General features: G+C 45.1%; 1 protein-coding gene across 4 annotated transcripts in view; it reads left to right on the plus strand.

The window, feature by feature from the left end:
• The window catches only part of LOC137438851 (receptor-type tyrosine-protein phosphatase kappa), a 493330-nt gene that overhangs the window by 133598 nt on the left and 336751 nt on the right, over window positions 1–22981 (plus strand). For all 4 annotated transcript variants that reach the window (XM_078767331.1, XM_078767333.1, XM_078767332.1 and 1 more), the window contains exons 5-6: window positions 7699–7814; window positions 18256–18430. In XM_078767331.1, the coding sequence (XP_078623457.1) occupies window positions 7699–7814; window positions 18256–18430 (291 nt within the window). The remainder of the gene's footprint in view (window positions 1–7698; window positions 7815–18255; window positions 18431–22981) is intronic.

Genomic DNA, 22981 nt, shown 5'->3' on the forward strand with positions numbered 1-22981 from the left:
GCTTGGATCATTCTTGAGAGGGTCCGCCACCATATGCTCAAGCACCAGCGACCAGCGCAGTCGTGCTTTACACCAAAGAGGTCAACAATTGACCGTATCCTTGCGTTTCAGGTCCTCACCAAACCCAAGTGAGTTTCGCCAGGGGCTGCTTGCAGCCCATATTTATCTCTGCAAAGCGTTCGATTCAATGAATCTGGATGCTCTCTGGAGGATTCCTGGTCGTTGTGGGGTTTCACCAATGCTGATTAATCTGATCTCTGAACTATACTCTGGTACTGAGAGTGCTGTGAGGTGTGGTGGCTCCATCTCTATCTTATTTCCAATTGTTACTAGAGTTTGACAGGGGTGTGTACGGGCACCCACACTCTTCAGCACTTGTATGGACTGGATTCTTGAGAGGATGTCGGAGAGGTCAGGTTGTGGTGCATCGTTTGGGAGTGCCAAGATCTCTGACCTTGATTTCGCAGATAATGCAGTCATCTTTGCGGAGACACTGGATATTCTTACGGGGGCCCTCCAGGCACTGATTGAGGAGGCGGAGCCACTGGGATTACGGATTTTTCCTGGGTCAAAACCAAGATCAGGCTTTCAATGACATCTTGGATGCTGCTGTCTTGTCTGTGCCTGTTTGTGGCGAAGATGTTGAGGTCACAAAGAGATTCATTTACCTTGGCAGTGTTATTCATGTCTCCACATGTTGCGAGCCAGAGATTGATAGACATCTGGGTAGGGCCTGGGAATTCATGGATTCACTGGATCATGGGGTGTGGCGCTGTCGGTTTCTATGTAGGAGGACGAAAGTCAGTCTTTAAGTCCTTGGTGCTTCCCTTCTTGCTCTACGGATGCGAGACTTGGACCCCCCGTATACACCCTTAGACTTCGATTTTCTTCGTGCTGTGAACAAACTTGGGTACATCATGGGTGATGAAGGTTGTGGTCAAGGTTCATCGAAATAGCATGCTCCCCTGAAGGTCAATCACACAATCCAGGTGAGCTAAAAATGACGCTCGGGGCGATATGTCAAATTGCCGCCCCTCGTAACTTCCCAAAGTCTATGAATGGTGTGTGTGTGTGTGTCCGTGTGTGTGTGTGTCCGTGTGTGTGTGTGTCCCGTGTGTGTGTGTCCCGTGTGTGTGTGTCCCGTGTGTGTGTGTCCGTGTCCCTGTGTGTGTGTGTCCCTGTGTGTGTGTGTCCCTGTGTGTGTTTGTCCCTGTGTGTGTTTGTCCCTGTGTGTGTGTGTCCCTGTGTGTGTGTGTGTGTGTGTGTGTCCCTGTGTCCCTGTGCGTGTGTGTGTCCCTGTGCGTGTGTGTGTCCCTGTGCGTGTGTGTGTCCCTGTGCGTGTGTGTGTCCCTGTGCGTGTGTGTGTCCCTGTGCGTGTGTGTGTCCCTGTGCGTGTGTGTGTGTCCCTGTGCGTGTGTGTGTCCCTGTGCGTGTGTGTGTCCCGTGCGTGTGTGTGTCCCTGTGCGTGTGTGTGTCCCTGTGCGTGTGTGTGTCCCTGTGCGTGTGTGTGTCCCTGTGCGTGTGTGTCCCTGTGCGTGTGTGTCCGTGTGTCCCCCTGTGTGTGTGTGTCCCCCTGTGTGTGTGTGTCCCCGTGTGTGTGTGTGTGTGTGTCCACGTGTGTGTGTCCCTCTGTGTGTGTGTGTGTGTGTGTGTGTGTGTGTGTGTGTGTGTGTGTGTGTGTGTGTGCGTGCGTCCCCGTGTGTGTGCGTGCGTCCCCGTGTGTGTGTCACCCCGTGTGTGTGTGTCACCCCGTGTGTGTGTGTCACCCCGTGTGTGTGTGTCACCCCGTGTGTGTGTGTGTGTGTGTCCCCGTGTGTGTGTGTGTGTCCCCGTGTGCGTGTGTGTCCCCGTGTGCGTGTGTGTCCCCGTGTGCGTGTGTGTCCCCGTGTGCGTGTGTGTCCCCGTGTGCGTGTGTGTCCCCGTGTGCGTGTGTGTCCCCGTGTGTGTGTGTGTGTCCGTGGTGTCCGTGTCAGGGCTGTAACCTTTTTACCATTTGAGTTTTGTCATCAAATTTTCACCGAAGCTTTATTATGAGAATATGGAGAAGGCAAATTAATAATTTTGTCAAAAGGTCAAAAGTCAGCATCACATAAAATCATCAATTTTCATGTGATCGACCTAAAATTTTAATAATTTGCATGTTGGGTCAATTAATTTTTTGGACAGCACAAATGAACTCATTGACTCAAATGAAATGAAATGAATGAGACAAATGACTCAAAAACGGCAACACAAAGATGTGAACCTTTAAATAGTCTTCTATAAATGTGAAAGTCAAGCAGTAAATCAGCAAAATGTGGAAACCACTGAGAGAGCAGACAAAATGTCGACTTGACATTTGCAATGATACAGTTTAACATGGCGCACGTTTGATTCGAGTTCCAAACACGTTTGATTTGTTTTGTTTTTTAATAAGTATACTTTTGTAGGTACATTAATATAGCTACCGTATCTATTACTACAATGAAAGTATGTCTCACAAAAATGTGAGCTCTGTCTATTGTAATGCCATGGCTTGCAAAAGCAGCCTGAATAAAAACAAAAAGGGAGCTCTGTCTTCTGTAACGCTATGGCTTGAAAAAGCAGCCTGAATAGCTGTCATGTATGAAGGTGAAAATATTCCCTGTTGTGCCGTTGTACAGATACCACCGACTCAGTTTTGGAGTGAAATCTGCACCTGGCATTTATCAACGTGTCATGGACAGTTTGTTTGTTTGCCGCCGAACGCAACGTCTTTTGTTACCAGGATGATATTCTGGTTACTGGTCGTATGGATGCTGAACATCCACAAAACCTGGATAGAGTTCTGAAGAAGATTTCCGACTCCGGCCTACGTTTGCGTCGAGTCAAGTGCAAGTTTATGGTGCCATCGGTCACGTACCTGGGTCATACGATTGATGCTGAGGGTCTACACCCAACAGATGAGAAAGTCCGAGCTATCAAGGATGCTCCGGCTCCTCGAGCCGTAAGTGAATTGAAGTCATACCTCAGTTTGGTTCAGTTCTATGGTCGTTACCTCCCGAATGTGACCGACATTTTGGGCCCCCTTTATCGTCTTTTGAGGAAAGGAGTCTCCTGGAGCTCGGAGTCCACTGAACAATCAGCATTCCAGACCTCCAAGGATCTGCTCAAATCGTCCAATGTTCTCGTTCATTTTGATCCAGAGAAGGATCTTGTGCTGACATGCGATGCCTGTCGGTATGGAGTGGGGAGTGTATTATCACACGTGATGCCTGATGGCATGGAAAGACCTGTTGCATTTGCTTCCAGAACGTTGTCCCCGGCAGAGAAGAACTATTCCCAACTTGACAAGGAAGGATTGGGAATCGTTTTCGGCATCAGCAAATTTCGCCAGTACCTTCTTCGACATTATTTCACAATTCGCACTGATCACAAGCCGCTCATCAGTCTGTTTGGTCCTACGAAGGCGACGTCTTACACACTACCGCCCAGGATCATCCGATGGTCCCTGTTTCTCGCTGCTTATATGTTATAAGCCTGGTTCGTCTGTCACAAATGCAGATGCCATGAGTCGGTTACCCCTTCCAGAATCCATTGATGATTCACCTACACCAGGATCCATTATCGCACTGATGGATCATCTGGAAGATTGTGCTGTCGATTCCGGCCAGATCCACACCCATACTCGACGAGACCCCGTTCTGTCCAGAACTGTCCAGGCTATGCAGCTTGGATGGCATTTGCTACCTGAGGGTGACCCAGCTTTTGTGGCTTTTAAAGCACGTAAAAACGAACTCAGCGTGGAAGATGGTTGTCTACTCTGGGGATGTCGTGCCGTGATCCCGGAAAATCTGCGTTCCAGGGTCATGGATGAAATCCATGACTGTCACCCCGGGATTGTGAAGATGAAGTCACTCTCTAGAAACTATGTGTGGTGGCCGAATCTTGATGCTGATATCGAACATCATGTTTGACATTGTTACCCTTGCCAGAGCACCCAGAACACACCTGCGAAAGCGCCACTGCATCCCTGGGAATGGCCCAGAGAACCGTAGCATCGCCTACATCTCGATCATGCCGGGCCTATTAACGGCAGCATGATTCTAATCATCACGGACGCACACACAAAATGGATCCATGCCTATGTGACGCGTGGTACTACGTCAGCCATTGTCATAGAAAAACTCAGACGCTGTTACGCCACTCATGGTCTGCCCAGGATGATTGTAAGTGATATTGCTACTTGTTTTTTCAGTTCCGAGTTCGCCGAGTTCACACGTCGGAACGGCATCAAACATAAGTTTGTCAGCCCACATCACCAGGCTTCAAATGGCTTGGCCGAACGATCCGTGGGAATCATCAAATCCGGATTGCAGAAACTTCAGGAGGGAACCCTGGAAACAAAGCTGTCTCGTCTCCTGTTCAAATACCGCATCATGCCACAATCAACAACCGGTGCAGCTCCATCTGAGTTATTGATGAAACGACACTTGAGATCGACACTTGACAATCTCAAACCAGACATATCAAATGTTTATCAGAGCCAGCTTAATCAAAAGTTGGTGCACGATAAGACGTCCAACAGTCGCTGTATCAACATTGGAGATGTAGTGTTTGCCCGAAATTTTGGTGCAGGTGCGACGTGGCTACCGGGGGACATCATCGAGAAGCCAGGTACACTATCCTGCGTGATTCACCTGCAGGACAGCCGCGAAATTCGTCGACATCAGGACCACATAACCTACCGTCACTGTCAGTCGATAGAGCCTGCAGCATCGTCGCAGTCAGAACAACAATTCGTCCCGCTACTGCCGGAGATCGTCGTGGCCACTCCAGCCGGCTCGGACGCCCCAAAAACCACTGCGAACGCTACACCCTTCGTGAAGACCAAAGGAATCACCTCGGACTCTGTATCGACTGGTCCACGCGACGCTCAATGTGCGAGAGAAAATCACCCGACCGTTTGAATCTTTGAAGATGTTTTTCACGTTGACACATGTTCTATTTTCACGTTGACACATGTTCTATTTTCACGTTGACACACACAGGGGCAGAATTATCCCCGTGTCCATTTGCTTTTGTTTGCACACATATTTTCACATGTTTTTGGAAATGTTGCTTTTGGAATGTCAATTTTGGAAGTCTAGCACGTATTGCTATTGGTAATTTTGGACGTAAAGGGGAGGATGTCATGTATGAAGGTGAAAATGTTCCCCGTTTTATCCCAACACCGTGACCGCGCGTTTATTTCCGTTTTCTGAATTAGGGCACAGCTCAGGCGGCGCTGGGGTGAAACGGGCCTGTATCTGCAGAGTCAATAAATGTGCAACAATCGATCGTAGTCTGTCGAGATACATTACAATGTCGTTCACCAATAGCTAGATGTGGTAAATTTTGTCAGATTTCACTCCAGATTTGGACATTATTTGGTCTACAGCATCCAATCCTCATATCCGAATCCAGATTTTGATGATATGCCTCAATTATATAATGATAATTGATCGTGTTTCCAAGGCAAGGCATGTTTGAGTAGTCCGAAACAAAATGGCGGTATAAGAACCAGGCGAAATGTAGTGGGTTTACCAAGATGGCAGGCCACCAAATTGGTCAGCCTTTTTCGTTTTTTTTTATTATGAGCACCTCGTTAATCATCTTCAAAAAGGATGTTATAACACACCCAAACACCCAGTTTTCATCATTGCAATGTGTTGGAGGTCCAGGTGTATGCATGCAAAGTTTCGGGTGGCTAGGTGTTTTAGAGTTATGGAGGAGACAGACAGACAGACAGACAGACGGATACTGCCTTTTATTATTATTATTATTATTATTATTACTAGGGCATGCCCGTACTATATATATATCTAAAATTATATCCCCCCCTCTATTTACATGAAATGGTTTGGTCCAAAGCGAACGGCTTGCGAGTGGTGACAATCCCCCCCCTCTATTTACATGAAATGGTTTGGTCCAAAGCGAACGGCTTCCGGAGTTTGGTAAAGAAATCGCCATCGCGTGCACAAACGCGCAGGAAAGCGAATGAATCGCAAATTCGTTTTTATTAGTTTTAAAACATAGTTTAACGCCAACATAGTTTGCAAACGTGAAATAAATGAATACGCTCTCAAATGTGCCATCCGAGGCAGAGTGTGTCCGCCACGTTCGGCACACGCGATAGTTCGCTGCTCTCTGATTGGTTGAATCGTTTTTTGGACATAGCTCGGTAAGTAATTGTCCGATTAATATGAAACCTTGAAAAGGCACATCCTCGGGTCCCCAGCAATATACCTGGCAAGTTAAAAGTATATCGGACCCGTGGTTGTCGAGAAACAGCGGTCACAGACAAACGTACAAACGTACAGAGATTACTGGAATTATAGATAGATTATTATATGTATATATATATATTCCATTTAGTAATGTGCATGTATTTCAACTAATGTTTTTATTTTCGAAAATATTAACGCGTAAGGACCGAAAGAACGTAACTGTGGTACATACAGCAGTATGTTTCATTTGAACACATGTAGAAAAAATTCCATGCCAACCAGGGAGGCCCCCATGACCAGGGGGGCCCGGGTCATGTACCCCCTATACCTCACCCTAATACAGCTCTGTTGTGGAACATTTTATGTTCGGGTGCCCTATTTATGCCTATCGAGTGAACCTTTTTCATTTGTATTAATTTTTTATGCCTCCGTCCCCGAAGGTGGCCGGAGGCATTATGTTTTCGGGTTGTCCGTCCGTACGTCCCTCCATTTGGGCTAAACCTCGTTTTTCTCAGCAACCACATGTCCGATTGAGACGAAACTTTCAGGGTAGGAGTGACATCCATGCAGAATGTTTTTATGATAGTTGTGATGAAATAGGTCACGTGGTATGGCAGCCATCTTGGCTATAAACACAAATAATTAACATTTTATTTCTCAGAAACTGCTGAATGGAAAAATTTGAAACTTGGCACATTGTCAAGTACTCCCAATGAGGAACAAAATCATGGTTATGATGACATCAGTGAAGTGGTATACCAGCAAAAAATGTTTAAATCTAATTCCTTATCCGAAAATTCTGAAATTGCATGCACATGATCTATGACATATTTGTATTGAAATATTAAATTTATGACTTCATAGGTCACATGGTTTGGCAGCCATATTGGATTTAACCTAAAACCTTTAAAAAATATTCTCCCAAACCACCGAATTGATTGACTCGAAACTTTACGTGTGTCATTGACTAGGCATTTTGATTAAAAGATTACCACAAAAATGTCATTGGTCACATGGTTTGGCAGCCATCTTGGATAGAAAAATGAACCTTATCCGATCAACACGAAACTTCACAAACGTGATCCCCTGCCCATACATATGCAGAGTGTGCATTTTTAAAGGTCATATGTCACGTGGTGTGGCAGCCATATTAGCTTGAAAGCCGATAATTAAAAAAATGCCCTCTCCGAAGCCGCTTCACCGATCGATTTGAAACCTATCATGGCTGGTGAAAATGTGATACTTGAAAACAGCTGAAGGGATTTAAATTAAACTTGTTTATTTTTAGGACAGTGAACGAGGGCATCTACCCATTGTGGGACGATGCGTAGGCATATTGGCGACACAGTCGCATTGCTCTAGGTTGTACTAAAAACAGGACTGTTTCGTGATCTGCTCAACCAGTGAGAATGTGGAACATTTACCGTTTTGTCTCACGTTGTCTTCTTCCTCGTCCATGATCCACCCTTAGACAAGTCACCACACTTTCTGCGCCTGGGGAACGTGGAGGTGAACGCAGGGCAGAATGCCTCCTTCCAGTGCATCGCGACCGGCAGAAACATTCCTGGGAGCAAGTTAACACTGCAGGCAAGCAAGTTAAAGTTTTAATCACCACTTCCTGGTTTTGCATTCCTTGTGTTTTCCTCTGATTCAAGTCTCCATTCTGTCAACGTGCATGTAGCTGGCAGTAGCTTCCTCTGACATCATCTATGGTTATTGTGTCTCTGAAATGAATTAAAAAGATTAATAATGCGGTTGATGTGGCTATCATGTCATTACAGCTTTCTAGAAGTTTTTCAGGCACTTCCTGCCTGTTGAGATTACCAGGTTAACGGCGTTTTATAGACATTCCAAAGCACCACTCTTCCATTGGTCACATAACTACTGTGATTATGTTTCTCTCTAGTCCCAAAATGTTCATCCTGTTGAGAATATCTGGGACATATTCACACCAATCCACTTCAAACCTCATGGCATGTGGTGCACTATCAGTCAGAAATGTTCACTGATGGTGGATTGTCCATTGATTAGATATTAATTGCCTCTTGACTGGAATTAAAAGAAATTGACAAACTGGCCTTATGCGTGCTTTATATGTTACTAGTACACCCGCTTACTATCGTAGCGGCACAGGGTCATGTTATTATCCTTGTTATTATTGCCAATTATATAATTATTACTATTACTTATGTTCGATCAGGTCATTGAAAACTTCAGACCGTGCCTCACCATTCGAAATTACTTACAATAAAATTTACTTCCATGAGGGTGTTGGAGTGGGATGGAAGTGGGGGGAGGCAGAGGGGGGGGGGGGGTGAAATCGCAAGTCACCAACCCCTTGGGGAGTGGGGATATTGTTTCGTAATATCATTAATATTAAGCTATTATCATAAATGTTGTTTTACTGTTGTAATTAGAAGTGGCTTTTGAAAAACACGATGAAAAGCTCCTTGGAAGAACTCTATGTTAGCGGCAGAGGAAGGGTCGTGTTATTAACCTTTGTGGGGTATATAGACTAGAGTAGATCTTTGATCAGGTGCAATTCATAGACTGATGTCCGGATTCTTCCAAATTTCTTTCAGTTTAGTATTAAACAGCATTAGCGACTGTTTAAAAAGGTAATCATACGTGTTTGTGCTTTATAATATTTTTACTGCTGGTCGGGGTGCTCCCACGAAAACGGCACGACAAGCTATTTATACACGTTAACACAGCGTTTGGTCAAGAAGGAAACACTTCTTGGGGAGGTGGGATATTATTGGTATTAATATTGTTTTGTATTAACATTAATATTATGCTATTATCGTTAGTTTTAGTTTCCTAAGGGTCCTTGCAAAAACGCCACGATTAAGCTATTTTAACACGGACATACACCTCAACATGCAACCCCATTGGTGGAGAAACTTATTGGCAGAGAAAACCACCTTGGGGAGGGGTTGGGGGGGGGATGAATTTGCTACAACCTCATTGTGCGACCCTTAGTCCTCCTGTCAAGTTTGGTTGAGATTGATTAAGTAACGACGGAATGTATCGCAGTCCAAAAGCGTCAGACAGACAGACACCACATTGCATATTTCTGTATGATAAATGCCCCTTCACTCAGAATTGTGTCATTGCGGGCATGACAGGTGGGACCCTTAGTTCGTCTCTCAGGTGAGTTGAGGTAATTGAGTTTGAGAAGTTTTTACCTCCACCCCTGAAGCTGGACGTAGGTTATGTTTTCACCCCTGTCTGTTTTGTCTTGTCAACATTATCACCATGCTTTTTTAAAAAGCGGGAGATATTGTAATCGCTCCGTCTGTCAGTCTCTTCGTCACGCTATCTCCTCCTAAACGGTTGTGCAGAAATTCACCAAACCTTCACCACACCTCATGTCATGGGGATTGTCATGGGGACCGCAAGGCTAACCCCCGCTCTAGCTGGGAAAATGGCCTTAAAATGCATGTTGTTGTTGTTGTTGTCTTCACCACACCTCATGGTCTGAAGGTCCGAAGGCCACATGGTCCGAAGATCACCACATGGTCCGAAGTTGCAAGAGCAGTATAAATTTGGCCCCACACCATGGGGCAGGTTCAAAAGGTCAAATACCCAAAATGCAATTATAGGCACATTTTCAAACATTTTTAAAATGAAATTTTGTGTATACTATCAGCATTGTGGGACACATGAAATTTGAAATGATTTTTTGGAATTTGATTCCCGGTTCAAATCACAGCTCCCACACCGAGAGGAGCACAGCATATCAATGAACAGCCAGAGAGGTGTAGAGATAACAAAGGAAAACGGAGCAGGTGCACGTCCGACATCTCTATGCTTGGATCAAAGGCTACGTACGGATACCCAATGAGGAAATGCCTGCCATCCCCACCTAGCATGGGCAACCGCGAGAGCGACGGCAAGTTTTCCAAATGATGCTCAGAATCAAATTTGCGCCAAGGGTGTGCAATGGGGAGCCATCCGTGCCATCGCATCGCTGCGTAGCCATCATAGCTCCTTGACATCCTAGGATGGCAAAACGAGCCATCACGTGCGACACCGCTGGGGGATCAGAGATGTCACCGGACCCGCTGAATCCTGACCCTGCATGCGAAAGAGTCGAAGAGCTGTGCGAATCAATCGAGGGATTTGTGGGCCTACTACTAGCATCTGGGGAAAAACAAAGTTTTCCCACCGAGTGGAACTTTATTGTAATGTCCATACTACTGTCCACAAACTTTTCTCATTTAGTGCTTGTTGCTGTCCATTGTGCCACGTATCATTCATTGATTACCCTGGTGATTTTTGGGAATTGGTACAAACTATTAACATTGATTCACGTTTCCCTACTGATGGAGGGTTGTATGTTAACCACCCACCTGTTAACCACCCACCCGTTAACCACCCACCCAGGCCTCCATCGGCCCACGAGCTTTTCCACACCACCCACCTGTTTAGTGATTCCCTTTTCATTTGTTTTCTCTTATTATTTACTGTTCTTTTTTATCATCACAAGGCATGATGAAATATTGATCTGCACATGGATTGTAGTTTGCGGAGTGAAATTTAATTGGTAATACAAACTTGATTATTGATTTAGATGAAATGAAATGTTTATACAAAAACTTCATGAACACCATGTACACTAAAATGACTTAAATGGGCGTTTGTTTGAGTAACAAGGATGAGAAACCTTGGATTCCATTGTGGAACGCTCTCATTTTCTCACATTTCTACAGCCTTGTGATGTGTAATGAGAAGTCCATATACCACCTCATCATGTAGAAATGAAAGATGTTTTTGTGGCTCTTGGTGAACTTATTTTTCGTCTGATTTTACAAAATGTATTCTTTTCTTCGACCTCCTCTTTCTTTGACACCAAAACTCCTTCAATCGCACGTGCCACACCCTCCACGCCACACCTTACACCAAACACCGTGACGTGCACCTGCCTCTTGTATAGACCTGTGTATTGATGATACTATGTTGCATTTCCAACTACATTTTGAAGTTCCCTGTCTTCGTGCCTTAGAAGGTTGGGATCGGGTCGGGATTGGGGGTTGTGTTTTGTTTCGGCACCACGTGTTGGTTGTGGAATTTGTGTTCGGTCGTTAAAACTGTCTGTGGTAGTCCAGCTCTGAAGTTTCTGAGTGGTCCATGCTGCAGCCCTGTGATGCAGGGCTTGTGACCTGCCCCATATTTCAAGGTCACTGTTGTACTTGCTTTCCCATTGCAAAGAGTTTTGGCCTATAAGTGAGATTTATTGGCTTCACAATTGGTGCGAGTTCTTTTTTGTATGCAGTGTCAAGGCTCATGGAGTAGCTAGAACACAGAACACACAGGACATAACAGAACAAGAAAGAGCAATCAGATATTGTAGACCCTTGCCAAGATGTGTTTGTGTGGCGTATTTTATGTGGTGTTTATTAGCTGTTGTGTTTGTGTGGTTTATTAACTACGTGCATTTATGTTCAATCAAATATGGCTGCCGAACTACGTTACCGATGATGTCATCAATTTAATTCTCCGATACAATTTTTGTATGGATCACGCTCAAGAAATTTCAAACTGATCGGATCAAGCGTTGTACTTGTCTAATTATGACGTCATAATGAAGGCACTGATGATGTCATCATGAAGATATGTCGTTCCCCATGGGGAGTGCTTGCCCATGATCCATGTTTCCATTTTTTTTTCCATGGAGCGCTTTTAGAGATACCACATGACCTATGACTTCATAATTGGCATTCAAAAATTCTGCAGGAAGAAGTGATCCTATGGTGAAAATTTTGTGTCAATTGGACCAACAGTTGAAAAGTAAAGCATACTCACATTCTGTGCGGACAAACAAACAAACAAACAGACAGACAGACAAACAAACGGGCCCAAATGCAATATCCTCTCCTCTGGCGAGGTTAACAAAAGGAGCAGCAGAAAGAGAAGGAAGGGGAAACCTACCAACAGCAGGGTTGAGGGACAAAATATAGGAACACTTGAAGAAACAAGGGACATGGGGAAAAATGATGTCAAGGGAAGGATACAGGGCGAATAGGATGGATACAGCCGGAAACTCTCAATCATAGAAGTGGAAGGAAAAACTGGAAACCCAGAAAGAAGTGTGCTTGGGAAGGGTTCATGGGGGTAGAAAAGATCCATGTTTGTGGATGGAGGATGACCTGAGATGGTGGTGGACAGCTGTCTTGAAGCCGTGGAGGTAAGAATGAGATTCATTTCATGACACTGGGGGAGTTAGTTCCACAAGCCGGAAAAAGGAGGAACAAATGAGCTGAGGTGAGCATTGATTCTGAATTTTGAGAGTTTCACCAGAAGGGGTTTGCTGTATTCCGCATGAGCCCTGCAGAAACCCGAGGGGGGACAAAGCACTAAGACTGGAAGGGGGTGCAAGACCAGAAAGGAGGCGGTAGAAGACAGAGAGACCACCAACCTGTCTGTGATGTGGGAGTACAGGCCCAGAGTTTCAGCTTATTGGATAGGGTTTTCAGTGATTTTGAAGGCCTAGGTCTCCACGGCATCAAGATGAGAGAGTATGAGATTTTTCAGGGTTGAGAGATGTATGTTTACCAGCTGCTGATTCTATCAAGGTCTGAAGAGAGGGAAGAGGCTGCTGCCTGCCTATCTGAAGGACGACAACACAGGGTTCAACCAACAGCAAGATCAAGAGAACTCTTGCAGAGTCAGATAGATCATTGGGGAAGATTAGGAATAGCACTAGGCCCAATATACTGCCTAAGGACAATCCATCCTTGACAGGGAGAGGATATGAGAGGATCACATTGAGAGCGACATGTTGGATACAACAGTAGGGGAAGTCGCCAAGCCATGTGTGGAGTTGGCCTCTGATGCCATAGCATACAGGCAGCGAGTTTGGAAAGGAAGATGAGATTCCAGACCGTATTGAAAGCTTGAGATACATCTCGAGACATAGCCCTGATGGCCTCCAACAAGTGTTATGAGAGCAGGAGAAGCATGGTTGTCCAGGATAGAACGACCTAGTCTGAGATCCGAACTGACTGTCTGAAAACTGGCCATTGGAGAAAGACAAGGATTTGATGTCGATTGTTTGCTGGTTTCCATGTCTCGTGGAATTTTCAGTTTTTAACACGGAAGTTGTATTCGGCAAGTTGATGAACGTGTAAGCAAGGTATAAGGTATAAGCTCACTTGAAGGAATTCCGCAATGGATTCTTCCACGCACGTATCACGGAGAATTGTAACGTTTGTACAATGTCTAAATTATAAAGATGTCTCCGTGACCACGAAGTAATCTTGAGATTTTCCACTGGATGCAAAAGTTACAGGGTTCGTCGATGTTTTGGGGCCTGAGTGAAGTAACCATATCCTTGGTGTGTGCTCCATGTTGTTTGTGCGTACTGTGATGTGACAAGGTCAGATTTTTCCCATTGGCGAGGAGTGTGTTTTCCTTTTGACATGATCATGTCTTTCCTTGAACAAGTTGTATGTTTTGCTCCGATTTGTGTTTTGTTTATGGATAAGTGCTTCTTGTCCATGTGCAAACCGCATTCTTGGCAAAACAATCACGCTTTCCTTCAAGAGCCGTGGATGAGCTTTACAAGAAGGGAAGGAAACCTGGAGAGTCTGCAAACGGATAAACTATTGTATTCCCTCAAGATCGATTTGTACATCCAGCTACAGTAACTTTGTTACCACGTGGTAACTGCACAAAAAGAGACTAATTGATTGTGTGCAATGATTTATTTGTTTTTTTCTGTCATGGCGAACATTCCGCCATTTAGCCTGGTTTTAGTTATTTCGTTTTATCAGTGTTTGAAAATGGGCATGGTCATAGTCCCTTAACTATCGAGGTACAACACTTGTTTGGAACAACACCCAACATCCGCTACCTCTGGAGTAGGAGGTGGGGGATGGGTGCAATGCATCAGTTGGAGGTTTGGAGGGAGGATGTGAATGAAGTGGGAACAGGTGGTGTGTGTGAAGTGGGAGATGAGAGGAGGGTAAAGGATGAAGCATGGTGGTGATTGGGTGGGTGAGGGGTGCTGGAAGATGAAGCATCAGCTTATTGGGTGGGTGAGGGGTTCTGGAAGATGAAACATCAGCTTATTGGGTGGGTGAGGGGTGCTGGAAGATGAAGCATCAGCTGATTGGGGGGGGAGGGGTGCTGGAAGATGAAGCATCAGCTGATTGGGTGGGGGAGGGGTGCTGGAAGATGAAGCATCAGCTGATTGGGTGGGGGAGGGGTGCTGGAAGATGAAGCATCAGCTTATTGGGTGGGTGAGGGGTGCTGGAAGATGAAACATCAGCTTATTGGGTGGGGGAGGGGTGCTGAAAGATGAAGCATCAGTTGATTGGGTGGGTGAGGGGTGCTGGAAGATGAAGCATCAGCTGATTGGGTGGGGGGGATGGGTGCTGGAAGATGAAGCATCAGCTGATTGGGTGGGGGAGGGGTGCTGGAAGATGAAGCATCAGCTGATTGGGGGGGGGGGGGGGGGGATGGGTGGTGGAAGATGAAGCATCAGCTTATTGGGTGGGGGAGGGATGCTGGAAGATGAAGCATCAGCTTATTGGGTGGGGGAGGGGTGCTGGAAGATGAAGCATCAGCTGATTGGGGGGGGGGGGGATGGGTGCTGGAAGATGAAGCATCAGCTTATTGGGTGGGGGAGGGATGCTGGAAGATGAAGCATCAGCTTATTGGGTGGGGGATGGGTGCTGGAAGATGAAGCATCAGCTTATTGGGTGGGGGAGGGGTGCTGGAAGATGAAGCATCAGCTTATTGGGTGGGGGAGGGGTGCTGGAAGATGAATCATCAGGTGATTGGGTGGGGGAGGGGTGCTTGTAGATGAAGCATGGTGGTGATTGGGAGGGGGAAGGGGTGCTGCAAGTTGAAGCATCAGTTGATTGGGTGGGTGGGTGAAGTGAGTGAAAGAAGAAGCATCAGCTGATTGGGTGGGGAAAGGGGTGCTTTTAGATGAAGCATGGTGGTGATTGGGAGGGGGAAGGGGTGCTGGAAGATGAAGCATCGGGTGATTGGGTTGGGGGAGGGGTGCTGGAAGATGAAGCATCAGCTGATTGGGTGGGTGGGGGAAAGCGAGTGAAAGATGGAGCGTGGTGGTGATTGGGTAGGAGAAGAGGTGCTGGAAGATGAAGCATCAGCTGATTGGGTGGGTGGGGGAAAGCGAGTGAAAGATGGAGCGTGGTGGTGATTGGGTAGGAGAAGAGGTGCTGGAAGATGAAGCATCAGCTGATTGGGTGAGTGGGGGAAAGCGAGTGAAAGAAGAAGCGTAAAAAATGATGTCACCTTAATCTTTTAATAATAGTTTTCAAACCTTGCCTTTTCTATGGTTCCTTGCCATTTTGGAGTTATGAGGCTTCTGTCTATCAACATGTCTCAACAAATTCCATGTTGTTGTTTAACCCCCCTGAGACACAACACTTTCTCCGGCTGTTCGTTATACCTGCCTTCCAGTGAAAATATAAACTTTTGCTCTGAACACCTTGGAGAATTGTGACATCGATCTGCTCAAGGAGGATTCTGGTGTCTTCAGGCAGATATGAACCAAGGTCTTCATTCCGCTGTTTATTTTTAACTGTCCAGCGGAGTTGGTACCCTCGGGATTGTCTCTCACAATTTGATGATTAATGTGATTCGGTGAAGAGTTCTGTCTCTGGATCTCACATCTCGAGTCACCTGGCCACCTCCTTTGACATTATTGCCCAGGATTCTTCGTCAATGAAATTGATGTACCACCACCCCCTTTGTATTTTGAAAGTGGGAGCTTTGGGGCCATCCGACGCGTGAAGAGATCAGAGGAGCACATGATGTGTGGTCTATGCTTTCTCGTCCGCCATAATTATGTGATCTTGTCTCGCAGTGTGGGCGTTCATTAATTTATTCGCTGGTATGTGTCATCAAAATGCTTCATTGAGTCACTCGTTCGTTTTGCTGATTTCACAACCACGGGGTAAGTGACTTCTCTGCAGCAAACATGCTCGTACACTCATGGTGGTGTATCATGGAAGCGACGTCATAGCATCTCATACTTCAGTCGACCATGTCTTTGAGGCTTGATTTAGGAGGGCTTGTGCGTATATTACACGCACAAGGACATCAGGAGACGTTAGTGTACTTTACCTGAATTGTAAGGACATTTGAGGATTGGCAAGTCATGACAATATATATATATATATATATCACCACTGGTCACTCTACTCTGGACATGCTGCTTCTGCTTTCTCAAAAATGGATGGAGGTCCTCAATGCCAAACAGGAAATTAGAGCTGTCTCCCTTGACATATCACGTGCCTTCGATACGGTCTGGCACCCCGCTCTGCTCACCAAACTCTCCTCTTTTGGTATCCATGGAAATCTCCATGCATGGCTGGCGGACTTCCTCTCTAGTCGTAGTCAACGTGTGGCCCTGAATGGGTTTCTCTCATCTCCTCTTCCTGTTCAGGCTGGAGTTCCCCAAGGCAGTGTTCTGGGCCCTGTGCTTTTTCTGGTCTTCATCAATGATCTCTCTGACTCTATGGAAAATCCTCTCTATCTCTTTGCTGATGACTCTACTCTCTGTCACTCCATTCTTCATCCCTCAGATCGGCAGTCTGCAGCCTCCTCACTCTCTGCAGACCTGGACAAAATCACAGACTGGGCAAACAAGTGGAACATGTCTTTCAATCCTGACAAATCTCACACTCTTACGATGTCTCTCCAAAAAGACCGACTGGACAACCCTCCCATCCACTTTCTGAATAATCCTCTCCAATAAGTTCTGTCACTCAAGCTTTTGGGTCTCACTATCTGCCATGATCTTTCCTGGGAAAACCACATTTCAAATCTGGCCTCCAAAGCCAGTCGCCGACTGGGCATCCTCCGTCGTGCGAAGTCCTTCCTGGGCACACCTGAGCTCCTCACCACATACAAGGCTTTCACCGCAGCTCAATGGAGTACTGCTCTCCCCTCTGGGCTGGTGCTCCTGCTTCACACCTAGCTCGTCTTCACGCTGTTGAAACCAAAGCATTCAGAATCATTGGAATCTCCCGCGATGAAGCTAACTCCAAGGGCCTCTCACTCACTCACCGCAGGCAGGTTGGTGGTCTTTCCGTCTTCTACCGACTCCTCTCTGGCCTTGCCCCCCCCAGCTCTCTCTGGGCTCTGTCCCGCAAATATTCCTACAGGTCGCACAAGATCTGCCTGCAACCCTCTTATGGTTAAACTGCCAAAATCAAGACTCTCTGCCCACCTTCACTCCTCCATTCCTCTTTTCTTCCACCTCTGGAACAAACTCCCTCACTCTCTTCAAACCCACTCCACCTTCCAGGTCTTTAAAACAGCTGTTCACCACCATCTCTTATCTTCCCCCATCCAAAACCTTGATCTTTTCTACCCCCGCTAATTTCACCCCAATTCCACTTTTTTGAAATACCAACTTCTGTCCTGGAAGTCCTTGGTGTCCTTGGTGTTTTATACTTCTCCCACTCCCCCCTTCCCACGCCTCCTCCCCCCAAGCCCTCTCCCTCCCACACATCTCCCTGCTCTCAAATGTTGTGTGCTCTCAAGTGTTTGTGTGCTTCCCCTTCTCTCCCCATCTTGTCTTCCGCTCCCTCTTTTTATATATTTTGTTTGTCTGGTTGATTTGTTTGTGAAGTAATTGTCAGCTCTTTAACGAGTCCTCGATTCAGTATACAAAAAAAAATAATATATATATATATATATATATATATACTTATATATATATATATATCTTGAACTTGTTATCCCACTATCAACATCAATTGATATTGCTGTATGTTTTGCACTCAAGTAGGAATGCCAAACAGAGCAAGTCTAATACCGCAATAAACTCCTTTGTTGAATAAAGTTGAAGATTTTTTTCTCTTCATGGTGGTGATTTTAAATAATGAATTAAATAAAAGATTTTAAATAATGTTTTTTAGTTGAGGCCAGGTGCATGTTTTTCACACATTCAGTGATTATGCTTTACCATGCGTTGATGTTTTTGTTGAGATGCATTGGCCGTTTTGTGTGTTAAATTTTCCCCTTTGTTGTTGTGATGTAGCGAAGCAATGGCGACATCATTCCAGTGACAAGCACAAAGATCATGAGCCGTCGGCGCTTTGCAGCTTCTTTCGGTCTGGTGTCCACACGCAAGGCCGACGCCGATGTCTACCGCTGTCTCACGCGTTCTTCCAGTGGAGCTGGGGTGTCCAACTTCGCCAAGCTCATTGTGCGAGGTGGGTTCGTGTCGGAGGAATGGTGACGTTCCTTATGTCATTTGTATGTAATGCAATGTTTTCATTATTATTATGATTAGTTTTGTACAAATCCAAGGCTCATGGAAGAGGGAGATGATGGGGCTGCAAAGACAACCGACCTGGCAGTGGGCCGACAGTTGGACACAGCGTGCAAGGGAATGAAATGAGCAGGAAGAGATAGATCGACAGACAGACAGACAGAGAGACAGACACAGACACAGACACAGACACAGACAGAGAGAGAGAGACAGAGAGAGAGAGACAGACACAGACACAGACACAGACCGAGACCGAGACCGAGACCGAGACCGACAAACAGACACACACAGAGACAGAGACCGACAGACAAACAGACACACACAGAGACAGAGACCGACAGACAAACAGACACACACAGAGACAGAGACCGACAGACAAACAGACACACACAGAGACTGACAGACAAACAGACACACACAGAGACAGAGACCGACAGAGGAAGGAAACATAGTAACCTGCAAGTAAGAGGGTTGATTAATGAGAGTAATAAAGATTGTGGATAGGGATGGGGGATGACATGAAATGGTGGTGCACCGCTTTCTTTTGAATGACTGAAGGGATTGAAACCATCTCTGGAAGGCAGTTTCACAAACTGGAAAAAACGTAATGGAGAAATCTGCTCTGATAACAATTCATGTTTGTGCTCAGAAATGTCACAATAGAAAAATACAAAAAAATCACACACTCATTACTTCTTCACGATATCCTGGAAATCTCAGGAAATCGCCCACGATCGATCGATGTCTCCTCGTTTCCCGTCATCTGCATCCAGCTTACCTGCTTCTGTTTTTCATTCAGGCCTCTTATTGCATTCATAATCCGAGCAGTTCTCGACCCTCATTGGCTATTCAATTTTTGAGTATTATCTCTCTTTTTTCTCTTCAAGCGCCAGGCTCATGGAAGAGCAAGGGTAAATTTGCAGTCGGGTCGCGGGGCAACAATTGGGCACAACCGGCAAGGGGATGAACAAACAGAAAAGGAAGTGAAGAGAGAGAGAGAGACAGAATGAGAAAGAATACTGTGACCAGGAAGTAAGAGGGTTGGGTATGGAAGGGTGAATGGGGGGGGGGGGTAAGAAAGATCATGCGTTGGTATAGGGGATGACACGAGATGGCGGTGCACCACCTGATTAAAGTCCTGAATGGAAAAGTGAGAAGTGATGGCCTGTGTAACGTCGTTCTATAGATCGGAGAAGCGAGGTGCTCATAAGGGGGGAACCCGATTTATATATATATATATATATATATATAATTATTTAATTATATATATATATATATATATATATATATATATATATATATATATATATATATATATATATATATACAGTGAAACCTTGACTTACGAGTTTAATTCGTTCTGTGACCGAGCTCGTAACTCAATTTGCTCGTTTCTCAAATTAAATTTCCCCATTAAAATGAATTGAAATGCTATTAATCCGTTCCAGCCCCCCAAAAACCACACCAATTTTTTTTGTTCCGTGTTTTTAAATAAGAAAAATGTACTTTATAAATAACAAATAATGTATAAACAAGCACGACCTCGTATATACTGTACATAATAAAAGAGAATGTAAAGAAATAAACTGGTTTTATTAAGTGTATTTACCGTTATATACGTCCTCCTCGGCATCTTTTTCCAGAAGAGCCCTGTCTCGTCACAGTTGAAGATTTGCTGGGGGATGTATCCTTCGGCTTCTATCAGTTCGGCAAAAGTTATAATAAAATCTTCAGCTGCCTTCACATCCGAGCTTGCTGCCTCACCATGCCTGACGATGGACTGAATGCCGGTCCTCTTATGTACAATCCAAATCCCCGTAAATGTCTCGTGCCTTCTCACAGATGATGCTCTCGGTCATGGTATCTCCTGCGAGCTGCTTCTCTGTCAACCACACAAACAACAACTTCTCCATCTCTTCATGGACAGAGGTCCAGAGCTTTGAAATAATCTAAACGCCCTTGGCTGGCGTTATAGCCTTTATCGGCTCCTTCTGTTTCAAAATCGTACATATCGTAGAAGTACTACGATCGTACTGCCTCGCCAAGTCGACAACACGCACACCTCGCTCATGTTTTTCGACGATTACGTGTTTTATATCCAAGCTCGCTCGCTCGTAACTCGGATCTCGGCTCGCATCACAAAGCAAAAAATCGACCGAGCGACGGCTCGTATCTCGGAAAACTCGTAAGTTGGTGCACTCGTAAGTCAAGGTTTCACTGTATATATATATATATATATATATATATATATATATATATATATATATATATATATATATATATATATATATATATATATAGATAGATAGATAGATAGATAGATAGATATATATATATATATATATATATATATATATATATATATATATATATATATATATATATATATATATATATATATATATTGTTACGGTACGCGGTTAAAGATGGTATGTTTGCCGAGCGGAGGCTCCGCGACCGAACAGTTACTCCCCTAACTAAAACCCGATTTACCCCAAACTTTGGCCGGATCGCGCCACCGCTATTCAATCGGGAAAACTCTAAAGCGACCGAATGCAAAGAGGAAGAAGACGTACAGAAGAGTAACTGGGTTTATTATTTACACACATATAAGCAAGAAGAAAGCAGTCACGTTTATTTACAGGGACATGAGACGCAGGTGACACAGTGAAATCTTTAGCTTATACAGACTTATTGTTACTACCCAGGACAGCACGAACAGAACAAACTCACATACGCAAATGGATGGAAATTGCAGGCAGGAATGACAGGAGGTGGGTGGCTGGAGGAAGGCACGGAGCTGGCTGGAGTTTGATCCCGCACGGGACGTCGGGCTGGACCTCGACGGCCGCCGATGCCACCGATCCTGTCGTGTGCACGGGGTAGCGGGTCGGAGCTGCTTGGTGGAGCCAAGCCAACGCTGCTGGTGGGGGGTCTGGCGTGACGGGTTCTCTCTCCCACTCTCACTAACTCCAGGACTCTTTCTCTCTTGCTTAGTCCAACTCTTCCTCACCACCGACAACTCAACGCAACCCCTCCACTCTACGCAAACACTGACCACCACTGACGACCAACCCAGCTCTGACCAAAAAAAACCACACACTCCGCTCTTGTCATAGCTCATCCCGTAAAAGCTCATCTGCCTTTTGGGAACGCCCCGCTGTGGGTTATATAGGCCCCGCTCCTCAACCTTCGCGAACCTCCTTGATGTTTCTCTTCACACCCTCTCCAAGTCCAACCCCTTGTTCGTGGTTGGTTGAGTGGGGCTGACTCACTCCTCCCCTCTATGACGAGGTGGGGACCCGCCTTTCTTCCCCAACCCTGCCTCGTGGCCAATGGCGGCAATTGTTGGTTGGCAATGCGAATGGCAATTGACGAAAGGGGAAATGGAGGTTTTTGGGAATGGGAATGAAGGGAATCTATCTTTTTCACTTGGTGCAATGGAGTATTTAAGTTAATGGGAGACACAGCCTTACTCTAAGACATATAATAAGATATAAGCTACTGAACAAGGGTGTTCTATGATTAGCTGACGTGTATGCTTTTGGACTAATTACCGAGACGCCCTTTTTACCTTTATACAACTTTGGAGGCAGGAGGGGCCATATCCAACAATGTTCATCACCATCTCCAATATAATACAACACAATCAAAAAAATGCAATCCTCATATCCGCAACAATATATATATATATATATATATATATATATATATATATATATATATATATATATATATATGTATGTATGTATGTGTATGTATGTATGTATGTATATATATGTATGTATGTATATATATATATATATATATATATATATATATATATATATATATATATATATATATATATATATATATATATATATATATATATATATACATACATACATACATACATACATACATACATACATATATATTGTTACGGAACCCAACGTCGGCCTCTGTTCCCCTTATCGAGGGGGGATTAATCCCCTCGTCTATAACTGACCGACGGGGTCCCTGACGCTGCACAGCTACCTCCGGAAAGGCAGGTGCACAGCCCCGTTCGTACCGCGGACAGATGTTAATTGCCGAGCGGTTTTAGCAACCGCGGCACGAAATATTAACAGAACTAGACCCGATTCTTGAACGTTGGCCAAAATCGCGCCACCGGTTTTCAATGGGGAAATCACTAAAACGACCGAATGTGAAGAAGAAGCAGAACACAGGTGGGAAATACAAATATGATTTATTTACTAATTACTATTTACACAATCAAAGAAACCAAGGAAGAATAAGAAAATAATTACAGAAAGAGGGATGGACCAGAAGGACACAGTGCAACACTAGCTTACCTATGGCAGTCTTACTTAAAAACCCAGGACAGAACAAACAAAGACAGACTCACACGAATGGGCAATGAAGGCTGGCACGAGTGGCTGGAAAGGAGGGAAGGTTCAGCTCGGACCAGAGGGATGGCTGGACGGACGAGGCGGGATCACAAGGCGGG

The sequence above is a fragment of the Myxine glutinosa genome, chromosome 13 (assembly GCF_964187855.1).
Source record: "Myxine glutinosa chromosome 13, kmMyxGlut1.1, whole genome shotgun sequence".
Lineage (NCBI taxonomy): Eukaryota > Metazoa > Chordata > Myxini > Myxiniformes > Myxinidae > Myxine > Myxine glutinosa.